The sequence below is a fragment of the Camponotus floridanus genome, unplaced genomic scaffold (genome assembly GCF_003227725.1).
Source record: "Camponotus floridanus strain SB8 unplaced genomic scaffold, Cflo_v7.5 scaffold68, whole genome shotgun sequence".
In the NCBI taxonomy this organism is placed as follows: domain Eukaryota; kingdom Metazoa; phylum Arthropoda; class Insecta; order Hymenoptera; family Formicidae; genus Camponotus; species Camponotus floridanus.
The window spans coordinates 507,511-522,235 of NW_020229836.1; the positions used below are offsets into that span (position 1 = coordinate 507,511).

The 14,725-nt window shown below is 33.6% G+C and overlaps 2 protein-coding genes across 9 annotated transcripts; one reads left to right on the top strand and one right to left on the bottom strand.

Annotated features, from left to right (window-relative positions):
* Positions 1-218: 218 nt before the first annotated feature.
* LOC105258558 (translation initiation factor eIF-2B subunit epsilon) lies at positions 219-2,560 on the top strand. Its single transcript, XM_011269889.2, has 2 exons — positions 219-1,031; positions 1,154-2,560. The coding sequence occupies exons 1-2, from the start codon at positions 342-344 to the stop codon at positions 2,381-2,383; spliced, it is 1,920 nt and encodes a 639-aa protein (XP_011268191.1). The 5' UTR covers positions 219-341; the 3' UTR covers positions 2,384-2,560.
* LOC105258557 (rabphilin-3A) lies at positions 2,561-14,683 on the bottom strand. 8 transcript variants are annotated; one of them, XM_025413531.1, is made up of 11 exons: positions 13,864-14,676; positions 10,488-10,595; positions 9,849-9,923; positions 8,371-8,512; positions 7,020-7,538; positions 5,448-6,007; positions 5,187-5,383; positions 4,410-4,669; positions 4,188-4,334; positions 3,327-3,747; positions 2,561-2,902 (listed from the first exon to the last, which is right to left on the bottom strand). In XM_025413531.1, exons 3-11 carry the CDS (start codon positions 9,917-9,919, stop codon positions 2,775-2,777), a joined length of 2,445 nt encoding a protein of 814 aa, XP_025269316.1. In that variant the 5' UTR covers positions 9,920-9,923; positions 10,488-10,595; positions 13,864-14,676; the 3' UTR covers positions 2,561-2,774. The 8 variants fall into 8 exon arrangements, with proteins under 8 accessions (XP_025269316.1, XP_025269315.1, XP_011268186.1 ...); XM_025413530.1 differs by having other exon boundaries at positions 9,849-9,984; XM_011269884.3 differs by having other exon boundaries at positions 9,849-9,988.
* Positions 14,684-14,725: the final 42 nt, after the last annotated feature.

Below are 14,725 nucleotides of genomic sequence, written 5' to 3' on the forward strand. Positions count from 1 at the left end.
CGCGTGAAGATGGTTAGGCTAGAAGCGATTTCAAATTTATTTTATATACGCGCAGTGCTGCACAGCCTATCTCGTAGGGTTGCCAACTGTTAAGGTGCAAATTCATTGACGCTAAAAAGTAGCGTCAATGAAAAGGCCGCTTTACACACTGAAAAAGTTGAAACTGTTTGAACTTTATTTTATTGACGCCATATCTAGAGAAAGTCTATTGATTTTAATTTGCCGCTGGTTTCTAGCGTCAATGAAATTGCACCTTTATTTTCTTGTAATTATAACGCTGTTTTATATTCGAATGATCGACATTTATGTACGTATAAACTGTTAATACGATACTCAAGACAATGACTTCAAAAATGTGTAAGAAGGATGTTTTGCAAGCTGTCATTCTTGCGGATGATTTTACAACAAGTCTGACTCCATCGCAAAATATATTCCCGAGCATCTTGATGCCGGTAATAAATGTACCGCTGTTCGACTACATGCTCGAAACGTTGATAAAATCTAGAATACAAGAAGTGTTCCTTTACTGTAGCAGTCATATTGATCTACTAAAGGAATATGTAAAGGTAAAGAATTACAAAGGAACTGCAATATCTCTGATCATCTCGGATGGCTGCAGCTCTCTTGGAGATGCTTTGCGAGACATTGATACAAAAGGTTGGATAAGAGGTTATTTTATATTAATTCGTGGAAACACATTTGTCACCGCGGATCTTAAATCTCTACTCAATGCGCATTGCTTGAAAGTTGAGAAAGATAAAGGTGCGACTATGACTATGGTATTACGGAACTTGGGTTCAACGAAGAATTCTTACATGAGTGAGGAAGCCTCTTTGGTTGTATCAGATAAAAGCAGCAATAAAATGCTGTATTATACAAAATTAAAGAATAGTGAGAAAAAAGTTAAGTTGGAGTTAAACTGGTTTCTTGATCATAGTGAAATAGAGCTCAATACGTGCTATTTAGACACTCATATTTATTTGTGTTCACCATCTGTTTTACCACTCTTTGCTGATAATTTTGACTTTCAGGTAATCAATTAGTTTTTTTAATATAAAATATTAAATTTTACATAGTTATCTTTAATTGCAATATGCAATGTACATTAATAATAAAACAAATATAATTTATCATATTGAAATGTTCTCTTTAGACTATGGATGACTTTATTCGAGGGGTATTGATGAATGAAGAGATATTGGACTCAAGAATTTATTGGCAGCAGTTAGATGTAGAAGATTATGCTTTGCCAATTACATCATGGAAAGCTTATCATATGCTTACGCAAGATATTTTACGTAGACACAGTTTTCCCCTGGTGGCAGATGCTTTCTCTTCATTAAAGAACTTTATATACATGCCACAGAGCACATACAAACACGAAACTGCTCTTGCTAAGGGTTGTGTACTGGAAAAAGACTGTATCCTTGGACTTAACAGTGCATTAGGAAATAATACTAAAGTTGCAAGATCTGTAATTGCAGACCATTGCATTATAGGTAGTAATGTTAATATACGTAATTCCTATATCTTTTCAAACGTTAGAATCAAGGATAATTGCACTATTGTGAACAGTATCTTGTTTCCAAATTGTATCGTCAGGTATGGTAGTCAAATAGACGGATGTATATTATGTCCTGAAATTGATGTCGCTGCTCGTAGTCAATACATTGATATAATCGTCGAATCTCAATCCTCTGGTGTATCTAAGACTAAAATGTTAGAACTCGAGGTTAATGATGAATTTTTGTACTTTAAGAACAACAAACTAGCCGAATGTGATAATTGTTCCACAGAATCGTCTAGTAGCGAAGAGGATTCTGAACGTGATTCACCGATTCCAGACGACACGAATATGTTCTTGTCCGAAGTTATCGATAGTCTGTTACGTGGTTATCAGGATAAGCTTAACTGCGAGAATTTAATTCTAGAAATAAACTCTTCGAGATACGCATACAATGTCACCATTCGTGAGGTGACGTACAATGTCATTAAAGCGATTCTCAGTTTGCCTCTACATTATCTCGCCGAAACGAAAACTCCCGTTAATAGCCAGAACTATCAAAAGAATCTAAAAGCCATCATTACTTATTTCAATCCCATTATATTGAATTATGTTAAGAATGAAAATGCGCAAGATGATTGTTTACGCGCTATAGAGGACATTGCTAGTACGACCGACGAATTGCTGCCATATACGCAACACCTGTTGAATCAGTTTTACGATCGCGATATACTGTCGGAAGAGAAAATCTTAGAATGGTATGAATCCACTAGCGAGGATGCGGATGTGTTTCACAGTAAAGTTAGAAATGCCGTCCAGCCATTCATTAAATGGTTGCGAGAGGCGGAGGAAGATTCTACCGAAAGCGATAACGATTAAGAGATATTCTATCTTTATAAAAGATCGACCTACTGTAAAGTAAAACAGCTATATGAGTAAGAAAACTGTATATATAATGCACATATAATATATGAAATGCATTACCCAGGTAGCAAGATGTCTAAAGACATCATTTGACATTCTGCTACTAGGGTAAAAGTACAAATACAATTGTAATCGGGGAATACTTGTCTTTATTTCTCGTATCAATCTTTTTATTTTATTTTATAATACTTGATTTTATTGAGCAACGATAAATAACGCGGTAAATCGTTAATCCGCGCTAAATACACCATTTCGTATGCATACATGCGTGCGTGACGTCGATAAAGCCCGCATGTTTCGTGCGTGTTTAAGCTTGACCTATTCTAGTTCGCTGAGACGAAGCTTATTATTCCATAGGCACGTCCATCTCCGCCAAATTGTGCCACGCCAAATGACGATGATCCGGAAATTTGATTGCGTCTATCCAATGCCGCAAACGCGCCCCTTTACTGCTACAACCCAACATGAGGCCGCCTAAAATATACGTGTCAAACACACGTCAAACACATACGCAAGTAGTTTATTTGATTAATACAAATAGATTAATAAAATATGAATGAATTTTTTATTATTGATCAATATTAGTTGTTTAATGTTAAAACATTGAAATTGATTGAGATTGAAACTGATATTTTTTGAAATTCTAATAATATTGATTTATTTATCACAACTATGATGAGAAGAGTCGCTATTTCTCACTTATTAAAATAATAGGGGATTAAATTAATATAATATATACATATAGTAATTTTAAATTAAATTCTGATTACAAACATATAATTAATTTGTTAATTCAAGCAGGATTGTAACTCATACTTTTTAGATTGCACATTTTCAAAGTAAACTCTAAAATTCAAAAAAGACACGGGATAAAATAATTAACAATAGCTCATATTACCTAAATAATCGTTACTCTTGCCGAAGTCCTTGTCCCATACAGAGAGACATAGCGTCAGCTTCATCAGCTCCGTCAAGCGAGTCGCGAAAACGAACTCTTCGTTCCACTCTGGGTTCAGCGTCTTGCGTTTGATGCTCGTGCTCTGCGAGTTGCGGCCGGCCGTTTTCTTCAGCTTCTTGGCAGTAGCGCGAGCGGTCGAGAAATCTAGGAACCGTTGCTGCCGATGATTGTCGGTCGCATCCTCGACGAGGGCCAGCTTGACAAACGGGTCAGAAAACCCGTTGTTGTCCATGGGCAGGAGATTCGTAGCGCGGTGTACAGTGACCAGCAACGCACGTCGACGCGTACAATAGCTCAGGCTTATCTGTATCTGTCCGCGTCCGCTTGAACACATGCCCCAAATTTCCTCTTCGTTGTCTACCTGCATTAAAATAATTAATCTACTACATGTACGCTGATGAAATGCTAATTCGTTTACCTTGTTATTTCGGACTCCATAGGTTGTAACATTTATTTTATAAATAGTTAATGCTTGATCTCGTGTTTAAATAAAGTATTTGCTTTCGTCATAAAATATAGTTTTATGCAGAAATTCATTATATAAATTTATTTAAAAAAATTTTAAAACTTTTATTTTATGACAATTTAATTCACTAGATTTTTCAAATTTTTAAATTTTATACAATTTTCTCATGAAATCAAAATCAATAATATTAACATTCATTTGTGCTCATATATATATGATAGAACAATTTTTAGAAATATAATTTAGAAAAATTCTTATAGATACTTTCTATGAATTATATTGAATTTTTGAAATATTAAGAGATTCTTCATTGTACTTTTTTTTACTCAACATACCGGATAATGAGCCTGCAGAGGAACCTTGTAATGTTTCGTTTGGTATGGTTGTAATTCGTGTAGAGGAAATTTCGCCTCTCCCAGAAAGTCTTGGCCCGATGGGTCGTCCTGGATGATTAAAATGTGCAACACTTTGCCACTCGAGATCTAGCAGGAAAAAAATTTTTAATATATATTTCGCGTGAGTAGATTGATTGATATATTATGATGATTGATCTATACATCGGTTTCTGTCGTCCCGTAGAAATTCACCGTCTCGTTGAACTCGGGGTCGCGCGTCTTGTGTACCGTTTTTGTTCGCAATCGACTGCTTGTCGCTACCTTTTCGACGGGCAATATATTCAGCTTGCAAAAAGGATCCGCGAGGCCTTGGATGTCCATAGGTATTAAACGACGTGCACGTTCCACTTTGCACTGGAGGCACTGATCGGCCGGGTCGTATCGCAAGGAGACTTCGAGAGTCCCATAGTCTTGTCCCGTCTCTGTTTTTATATCAATATTTAATTTAAAATTTCGTTTAAATTAGGATAAATTATTAGTTTTTTATTGTTATAGCACAGTTCTTTTATGATTGTTCTTTTACTATTAAAATTTTACATTTCTCGTATAATATTTCCAGTAGATTAAATCTAATAATACCTTGATAAGATTATCAAGGTATTATTAGATTATATATTATAGATTTCAAATATAAATTAATTTAAAAAGGAAATTTGTTATTTGCACTCGTTAATAAACTAAAACTTTCTTATGATTTATAATACTAAAATCATTTAGAGTTTTTCTTTACAAAAACTACTTCAAAAGTTTTGACAAAATGTTCATCAATATATACATTCTTTTATTAATAATTTTATAATATAAAACACATAATCAACATTACTGAAAGTATAATATGTATTTAAAAAATTTGTAAAAAATATAATATCAAATTATTTAAAATTGCTGAAGCCCAATAATCTCATAATTTATTTTAGTACTAGTAAGATGATTTTTGACCTTTTGGGTATTCCGGGGTTCTTGATGCCTTGATTTGGCTGTTGCTGCGAGTCCCGCTGGAAGAGCTGTCCTGAGTCGAGCAGGATTTGTTCGCATCCCGTTCCGTATTTCTTTCGAGAATCTTGCTCATAGTCTGAAACCGCTTGACCGGCGTGGTCGGCGTCATGGGGGACATTGTTATCGTCGGTGTCTTCAGTCTGTTCAGGGTGGCGATTCCTCGTATAAGTTCAAACCTCCACCCCGCTCGTCATCCTTACTTACCTGAGAGATTGTACCTGAGTGCTCTTCGATCGATCCAGGGAGGTAGTAGCGTCCTTGAGATTACTCGAGTTTTCACTATCCTCTTCTTCATCATCGTCGGCTTCGTTGGCCTTTTCGTCGTCGACGAAAATGTTCTCGAAAGACACGTGTTGCTCGGTCTGCAGGCCACTCGGACTCCTGCCGCTCGTCCTTGATCGAGGGGTGCTGATTGAGCCCGTGGGCGAAAGTCGGCTACATTGTGATGCGATCGACAGACAAGACTTGTCCAGCCTGTCGGAACCGGCATCCTCGCGGTATCCCGAAGGCGATAGACCGTTTGGCCTTCCTCGAGGACTTTTCGGCGATGAGGTGCTGGTCGCGGGACTAGAAACCGTCAGTTTGGTAGGGGTGCCTTCTCGATTGCTCGATAGATTTGTTGGCGAGATGGAATGACCGCGAGTTACCGCGAGTCGTCGCGTTGCGTCATCGTCGGACGAAGAGTCCTGGGCATCGGTTGAATCTAAAGATCTGCTTATTGTCCATGTCGACGTCCTGTGACTAGGTCGAGACCACCCGCGTTCCTAATATGTAACGTTTTATATTATTATTTATCGATGAAGATCTCAGAGTTTAAATTTATCGATGATATTGTATTAATATTTCCATCAACTCATAGAATATTTTTAGAATATTTCATAGAATATTTTTTACGGTTGAATAATTAACAACATTTGATTCGATTTGTTGCATTCATTAATATTGATAGGAAACTAGCAGAAATGAGCGCAATGTGTTAGTATGGCTACCGAAAAAGAGAAAACAAATATTTCACACATGTAACACATATATATGTCAATATGAAATCAGTGAAACTCGAGTGCCACGTGCATGGATAGATAGTGTTCGATTTCTGTCATATGTAAAACAAGCTTTACGGGAATGTGGTTGCAATGTATTCCAATATCCTGATTGTATCTGCGCTAGTGACGTGTATGAAGACTCGATGGATAAGCAAGAGAATGATCTAATTCTAATCAATTTTAATTAGTTGAAACTATTTTAAGATCTAATTTTAAGATCAGATATTCGAATATTTTAAATAAGTTTTGAATCTCATTGTTTTATAAAAGAAATCATAAAATAATATAAAAAAACATTCTAATCTTGTAAATCATTAAATCATTTAAATCAATATTTGAAATTTTTTTTAAATCAGTAAGATTAAAATAATTTTTTTAATATGGAATTGCCAACAAAATATTTTTAAAAATGACCTATATGAAATAGAAAAAAAACTAGATTTGTATAATTAATTTAATTTGCAGTATATCAGTTTTTCAGCCTTTCATGAAATAAATTTATGTTGTGGAATTTTTCACAGAACATGATTTAATTGAAATGCATGATTAAATTTAAATAATTTTTTTTTTAATTCAAGTGAGATAATATTTTTTAGATAGAAAATAATTTTCGGTGCGTCAACAAGTAAGAGAGATAATTAAAATCTTTTTCGAATGTTTAAATTTAGCCGAAAATATAAGTATAGTATAGTTAGTATATATGCAATATAAAGAAATCCTTTTTTTTCTATACCTTCTTTTCTGGTAGGATATATTTTGGCATGCCTTTGAAAAACCAAGCGCCGCTTTTCTTCCACATCTCTCTAGTCTCGGCACAAATCCGGCAGAGAAACTGCTTCTGCGCGTTGCCATGGGATCTTTGAACGATTCTTTGTACGGCCATTCGTTCCTGAGCAATTCTCATGAGACGCAACGAGCTGCGCGATGAAGCGGTCGTGTCGTTTCTGTCGCCGCTCCCTTTCGGCAGATTAAGCCTCGTGGCCTCGATACCGCACTTCTGGCAGATGTACCTGTGGCAGTCCTTGCAGAGGTTTGCGCTCGCTCCCAGCACTGTGCCAAATTTTTCGCCGCAGAGCGCGCACGAACAGACGCAACGGGCTCCACCGGAGCATCGGCTTCCACAACCGCGTCTCTCGTTCGACCTAGTCGACGTCACGATGCACACGTTCCTCTTCATGTTCTCCAGCCTCTCGACGAGTCTACCGACTCGCTCTTGCTCTGATAGATCCAGAGCCTCGGCTCTTTGAATCACCTATAGAAATCAACCATCAGTTGGAATCAAAAATCGAAGTCTAATTCTGATAGAATCGTTCAAAAGATTCTGTTCAACACGATGCTTCCTTTCTGAGAATTTAAAGATTAGATTATGTAAATCTAATTTTTTCAGTTGTATGAAATTTATTTATTCAAGGTTTTAAAAACCTAGACGAGATTATCAAGCTTTTCAATTTTTTATTTATGCTGCGCAATACATTTCATGCTAATTACATATTTCATAAAACGTATTGTCGCAAATAAATATAATATAATAAAGAATCCATTTCTATTAGAATATATCGAAGTGACGTTGTTTAATAAATTTTAATTTTGCTTGAAACTATAATTATTAACAAAATTATTAACATGATTTTGCGGTTTGAAGATGAAAGGATTAAAGTTATCACATAATCGAATAGATTAAAGAGAAACGTGATTATACTACAGACACTTTTAATTACAGAGAAAAGAGCCTTGGAATTATTTAATATCCATATAAATAATCTGGAAACCCCACGGACATTCTTTTGAATATATTAAATATAATACATATTATTTGCTTAATCATTAAATATGGATGTAAATCATCATATCGCTTTACATCAATTATTTCAGATTAATGCTTGATATAATCCCAAAATGCTTGTTATAATTCCAAATAATAAACATAGTTATTTCGTTTAATGTAATATAATATTTCGTAATGTTGCGAAAGTATTTAGTTTTATCATGTATCAATAATTTTATCATGTATCAATAACAGAGTCGAAAGAAAAGTTTGAATAATATATTATGAATTGTGTCGCTTTATTATGAGAGACGTTTACCTGAATAATACTTTGTCGTTCATCTTCACTAAGTAAAAAGGGTTGTCCGCAACGATTGGAACCACTTATATAAGAATTTGGATATTCTCCCCATCCATGAGATTCAAAAGATCCCGTTTTCACAGACCATCCTGTTCGCAATCTGTATAAATTCAATTATTTATTACATATGTATGTATATTGCATATATAAATTATTAAAATTTATTATTTATAAATATTTTATAATTTATTTGCAGTATATAATGGACATTATATTCTCTACAAACATATTTCTTATAATAAAACTTATTCGTGAGACAGATCTAGATGTGTCAATTTACAGATAATTTTTTGTGATGTGTTTTTTTATATTTTAATGAATTCTAGATACGTTATAATTAATAAAAATACAAAACGTTACTTTTTATAAATGCTTTTTTATATATTTAGAGATTGAAACAAATTTTTACATTAATTTCTGTAACGTAAATTTATTAATAATTTGTGATTGCTTTTTTGACTAATACTTGATAAATATTATAAAATCATTGAGAAGAATATTCTTTCCTAACTTTTTTTTAAAAGAAAAAGAAAGAGATAGAAACAAAGCTGAATAAAACGTATCAAGGTCAGATTTTGAGAGTTTACTTTTTATATCCAACAAATAATCTCTTTAAATTCAAGTATTACTCCAAATTTTTGAAGTTTCTTCGAAGGGTAAAATAATCTCTTCATCGATCACGATGATTTTACTCTAAAAAATGTCAAAGAGTGATATCCTACACAATTTTTTTCTGAAAAGAATTTTTCAGTATAAATATAATCCAATAGTTTAAATTTTCTTAACAGATCCTTGATAAAATTTAGCATATTGATATTTTCAATTAGTGAAATTTTTAAACTTTAGTTAAATTATTTGTTATTTGTAGATTTTATCGATTTTACCATTTCTTGGCTGTTTTTTATAAATCGTAAAATATTTCTTTCTTACATATTATTAAAATAATTTCTAAAAATTTCATTGTATGCTACATGCTTCTATAATTGTAATAAATTGAATATCGCGTATACATATAAACATAAATTATTTTATATAGCATAAATTATTTTATATAGCACTAGTACACTAATAAATAATAAAATATAACAAAAAATGTAATATATATAACGTTATTTTTGTCAAATTGTAAAAGTTAGAAACATTAAACTACAATTTATATAAAATAAAATTAAAAATATATAACTTTTATATCAAACATATTTTATATATATTTTGGCAATATTTGTTCCAGATCAAAGAGTTATTTCAGTCCTGAAATATATTTGAGAAAACATTTATTTAAAAAATTGTCTTTTACATTTTTATCTATTTTACATGTCACAAAAATACTCTTTTTTTTATTAGATATGAGAAAATTGTTTGAATTCGCATATTTACTTATAGGTATTGGCTTTTACTTTGAAAATAATATGCTAAAAATAAATTTTTGAACTCACTTTGCTCGCAACGCCAAATGCCGATCGTTCGGACAAACCCACCTGCCGCCTCGTGTTATTCGTTCATCCATTTCACTGGAAGTTATTTTATTTGTATCGTATCGTTTATTTTAATTGCTTTGCGCGGAATTTCAGTCTGTCTACAACAATAAAGATATGCGATCTACAAATATTTAAATATGCACAGTTTACAAGACTATTTTTGTATTGTTTTTGTGTTGCTTCTGAAAAAAATTTGTATTATATTTGTTAATTTATATTAACGTTAAATGCTATATTAATGTTATTCTAATTTTAAAAATTGCTTATGTTATATAAAACATTATATTATTAACATCACATTATTATATAATACGTGTTATATTACATTGTCTTTAACTAATAATTAGACAATCATATTTAATATTAAATATGAAATATGAATACTAGATTTCTAGTTATAGATTTAGATCAAATTTATATACATATAATAAAAAAATAAATTGCTGCATTATGTTGCAATTAAAAATATCATCATTTTTCTAATATAGCTTTTCTAATATAGCAATATTTTATCTAAAAACCAATGTAAAACGATATAAAGAATACAAGAAAAATTATGAGTAAGTCATTAAAATTACATTAAAATTAATCACTAACCTTTCATTTGATAACTATCATTTGTAGAAAAATATCATAGTAGTTGGAAGCCGCATGAAAACTTTGTCCTTTTCCCAAGCAAATTGAAATAGCACTTAGTGGGTTCCTCTGCGACATTAATTGTTTTTTCTTCAAACACAATTTCGAATTCAATTAAGAATATGTAAATAACAAAGAATATGTATTTTATGTGTATATGTTTCTTAATAATATTTTTATTTACATCTTCTATTTATATATTTTGTATTTCTTTTTATAATTACCAAAACCATTTGATATGTAGTCAGTTTAATTCTTTTTTAATATTTTTATCATAAGCACAATAAAATTTATTTAATAGAACATAAGCGTATAGATTTAATAATGATGAATCTATAACGATGGATATATATATTTTTTTTCCATTTCAGGCTAAATCTTTTTTCTTTGAGACTTTTCTTTTTCTTTTAAGAATAATTTCTTGGGTAACATTTAGATAAAATATAAATAATTATAAAATATAAATATAACTATGTAAATAAAATAAATTTTTCACAATACACACATAAATTTTTCACAATACACATACATGCACACGTAGTTTATATGGGATAGCATAGAAACTCATGCTGAAATAAGCTTAGTAACGGCACTTATATCATTTCCCTATGGATATTTCGTAATTAAATAGAAATTCTAATTTCGTGTTACAATGTAATCCAACTCGTCAACTGCTCCACCATGTATGAATATTAACGTGTCAAGTTTGTGCGCGCATATCGATATTTATATATCGTGAATTATTATCTTTCTTCCGTCTCCTAGCTTCGGCGATATCAGCTGAAAAAGATTTTCGGGCGTGGGAGTTGTACATCGCCCACGTTCTCTCACTTATTTTCCTGCTTGATCTAATTTTTCTATCCTGCTGAGCCTTGAAAAATGAGAAATATTCAGGGAACGACGATAGGAACATGCGACCGGGTATGCACTGCGAATCGGAAATCTGGTATCGCCGGCCACAAACATGGCTCCGAAATGCTTCCGCACAGCGATATTATCGCATTTCGATAATAATGGGTTTTGCTTGCGAGTTGTCACATATTTATCGGATTTTTAGGGTAAAATGGAAGAAACATGATATTCATGTGAGTCACAACAAACGGAACGATATGACATTTTCGTTTATTTTAAGAAAAAAAATCAATATATACTTAAAAAGATTATGATTTCTCCTTTCTTCTTTTCTATATTTTATTTTAATAATTTTTTCTACATTTTTATAAAAAAAAAACATTCAAAATTTTATTTAACATGTAATAATTTTGCACAGAAATGTATAAATTTCCTCTTTTTATTGGCTTATACGGTTTATTCAATCAGGGATTCTTATATATTGCAATGTGTTGACATATGTCGGCAATATTGGTTTTTATAAGAAAACTTTAAGTCACCCGATATATAAAGAATTTATGTGAAAACGTAGGAAATAATGTGTGTTATGCTTTTGTCAAGGTAAGGCGAATACAAGAAAAATATTTTACACGAACTTTGTTCACCTTGCTCGAACTTAGTTCGAACTTCAACTCACGAAGTAGTATAAATCGATGATTGTCTTTCCAGCGCAACATTGGTATTATATTATCAGATATATAATATTCGTATCAATTCTTTTAAATAACTTTTGTGTCATTATTTACTTCATTGTTTTATGATGTTGTAATGTTAGCAAAGTAAAGTTGGCTTTGAATATAATCTTTATATACTCATAATACGTATATGCAAATTGTTTGTAATGTCTGTTATCGTTAATAAAGGTATTTCAAAGATATACGCACTGACATATATCTTGATTCAAAGGCAGCTTACCTATTGTTAAATTACTTTAATAATGCATTACTGCAGGTGACTTTGAAATCACTGCCTTCTCAAACAATATCATCAATATGAAATTATAATTACTAAAAAATAGATAGGAGTATTAAGTCTTGTTTTAAAGTCTTGTTTTAAATGAAACGTGTTTGATATGCTTTAATTAACTCATTAATATAAATTACATTGTTTACAATTACAAATTGCTAATGCGTGCACGCGTGTGATGGAAGAAAAGAAAAGACTCCACAATTTTCTATAGTATATGTGCTAGAATCTTTCGTGCTCGGTACGTACGCATAAATCGTATAAATGCAAATTGGCGAGATGCAAGTTCCTGGGGAAAATTCAATAAACTCGTCGCGCCGTCTTACTATCTACTACCATTGTTCATCGCGCGCGCGACACGCTATCATATGGTTCACCGCGGTAAAGGGAACAAAGGAACTTTCAACGAAAGTGGCTATATTTGCTCCGGAGAATCGATACTCTCATGGTGCATATCTCACAGCTCTCTCAAGTCTTTTACGCCTTTTTTATTATGGCGGCGCGTATATGTCGCGCTCGCGTTGCATTAAAAAAGGAGCAAAGCTACTGGAAAATGCAAACCAAAGAGCGCTCGCACGATGTTCCGGCACGCGATGTAAAAGGGCAAAAGAGACGGAGAGAGAGACATATATGTATATTGAAGTGGCTGACGCGATTTTTCCGCCGGTATAAACGTTCTATTTTTCTCAACGGCTATTTGCTGCGTGACAGATGGTCGTATCGTAAAAAGAGAAAGAAAAGGAAAGAAAAGAAAAGAACCGAATCGAGTGCGATTGCGTTATGTCGATGTTGGCGATCAATCGACGAAGCTCGTGACGCGCGTATCAATATTGTGTATCGCTAGCGTTGAGCGCACATCGGCTTATTAATAACGAAAACTACCGTAATCATCCCCCACGATGATCCACCCGTTATAAGCCTCGTAATTAAGTAATTCAGTCCGCTCGGTCACGCTACGCACATAAATTATGCAGAGTTTGCGTAATACGGTATATTTCGTCATGAATTTCTTTTAGCTACATTGAAATTATGAATAGGGCTGATTAAATATTAATATAAATGTTTTTTTTTTCACATTTATCGATACGCATAATACACTTTATAATATATGGATAAGATTATAAAAATAACAAGAAACCGTATTCCATATGTCGAAATATACTGTATGTTACTTTGACTTATGGATTTAATAAGATTTATGTCCTCTGAATTTAAATATTGAGATAATTATCATATTTTTTGAAAATTTGTTAAAACTATTATTTGAAAATATATGAAAGATTTTCGAGTCGCATGTTAAATTGCAAAAAATATAGACAGGAATTTGATATAACATCATATGCAACTTTACAGTATTAATATATTATCAGATATTGCGAGAGGAAAATTCTAATCGTGTTCGATATTGACTACAAAAGACGCGATGAAATATAGTTGCGAAAGAGAAAAAAAAAGGTAGAGAAAAGGAGAGAGAACTCACGTCAGAGTCAGGCGCTTGCAACAGGCTGCAACTGCTCGCGTCGGCGCGCGTGCGGTCAATTGCTCTTGGCGGCTCGTGCTCTTCGTCAATTAACCATCGCCGTTAATTAGTGCGCGCTCTCCCTTGGGTCCCGGCAACACTCGATAATCGCGCGAAATCGCACCGGTCCGCCGGGAAACTTTATGGCGAGCTGCCGCCACGATATCCGCCAACTGACAAGCGGGTGCTGACTGGATACTGCTGCTGGTGTATGGTGTGCAGTCGCCACTACCTCAGTAACTGAGTCGCGCGCGCGGCTCAACTCGGCGGAAGAGCGGCGAAGGGTAGAAGGTTGGCTGGGTGGAAGGGTGCGAAAGCTCTCCTCGCTCGTACGGTCCGCAGGGATGTATCAAGCTGCCAAGCGTCGCGAGAAAGAGAGAGAGAGGAGAGATAGGAAGGAAGCAGACGATGGGAGAGGGTGGTCAGGTGAAAGTTGCGGAGGCGTCGGAGAGTGGAAAAGAAAGGGAAAGAGGGAAAGAGAGAGAGAGGGCTAATAAAGAGAGGGATTGTCGGACGCAACAGGCATGGATATAGATAAAACCGAACGGAGACATATGTCGTGCCTGAGCGTCATCGTCGTCATCGTCCTCGGCTCTTTTGTGATCGAAACTGTTCCGCGTGTACTTTTTAGCATATCAACCGAGACTAGATAATCGTGCAAATTGAACAGCGCGTGGCGAGAAGTAGGACATTTCACAATGAATACAATGGCAAACGCTCTTTACAAACCGTAGTAATTTTGTCAAATGCATTCGAAGAAAATTTGCGAGAGATGTTCAACTTATCACTGAATCACTTGCTAAATATATACATATATTTTTTC

Excerpts from the sequence above, each read along its gene's own strand:
- LOC105258558 (XM_011269889.2), top strand. The coding sequence starts at position 342 with ATGACTTCAAAAATGTGTAAGAAGGATGTTTTGCAAGCTGTCATTCTT. Across the intron at positions 1,032-1,153 it reads CTGATAATTTTGACTTTCAG|ACTATGGATGACTTTATTCG; the intron begins GTAATCAATTAG and ends TGTTCTCTTTAG.
- LOC105258557 (XM_025413531.1), bottom strand. The coding sequence starts at position 9,919 with ATGGATGAACGAATAACACGAGGCGGCAGGTGGGTTTGTCCGAACGAT. Across the intron at positions 8,513-9,848 it reads CATTTGGCGTTGCGAGCAAA|ATTGCGAACAGGATGGTCTG; the intron begins GTGAGTTCAAAA and ends GAATTTATACAG. Across the intron at positions 4,670-5,186 it reads AACCCCGGAATACCCAAAAG|AGACGGGACAAGACTATGGG; the intron begins GTCAAAAATCAT and ends ATATAAAAACAG.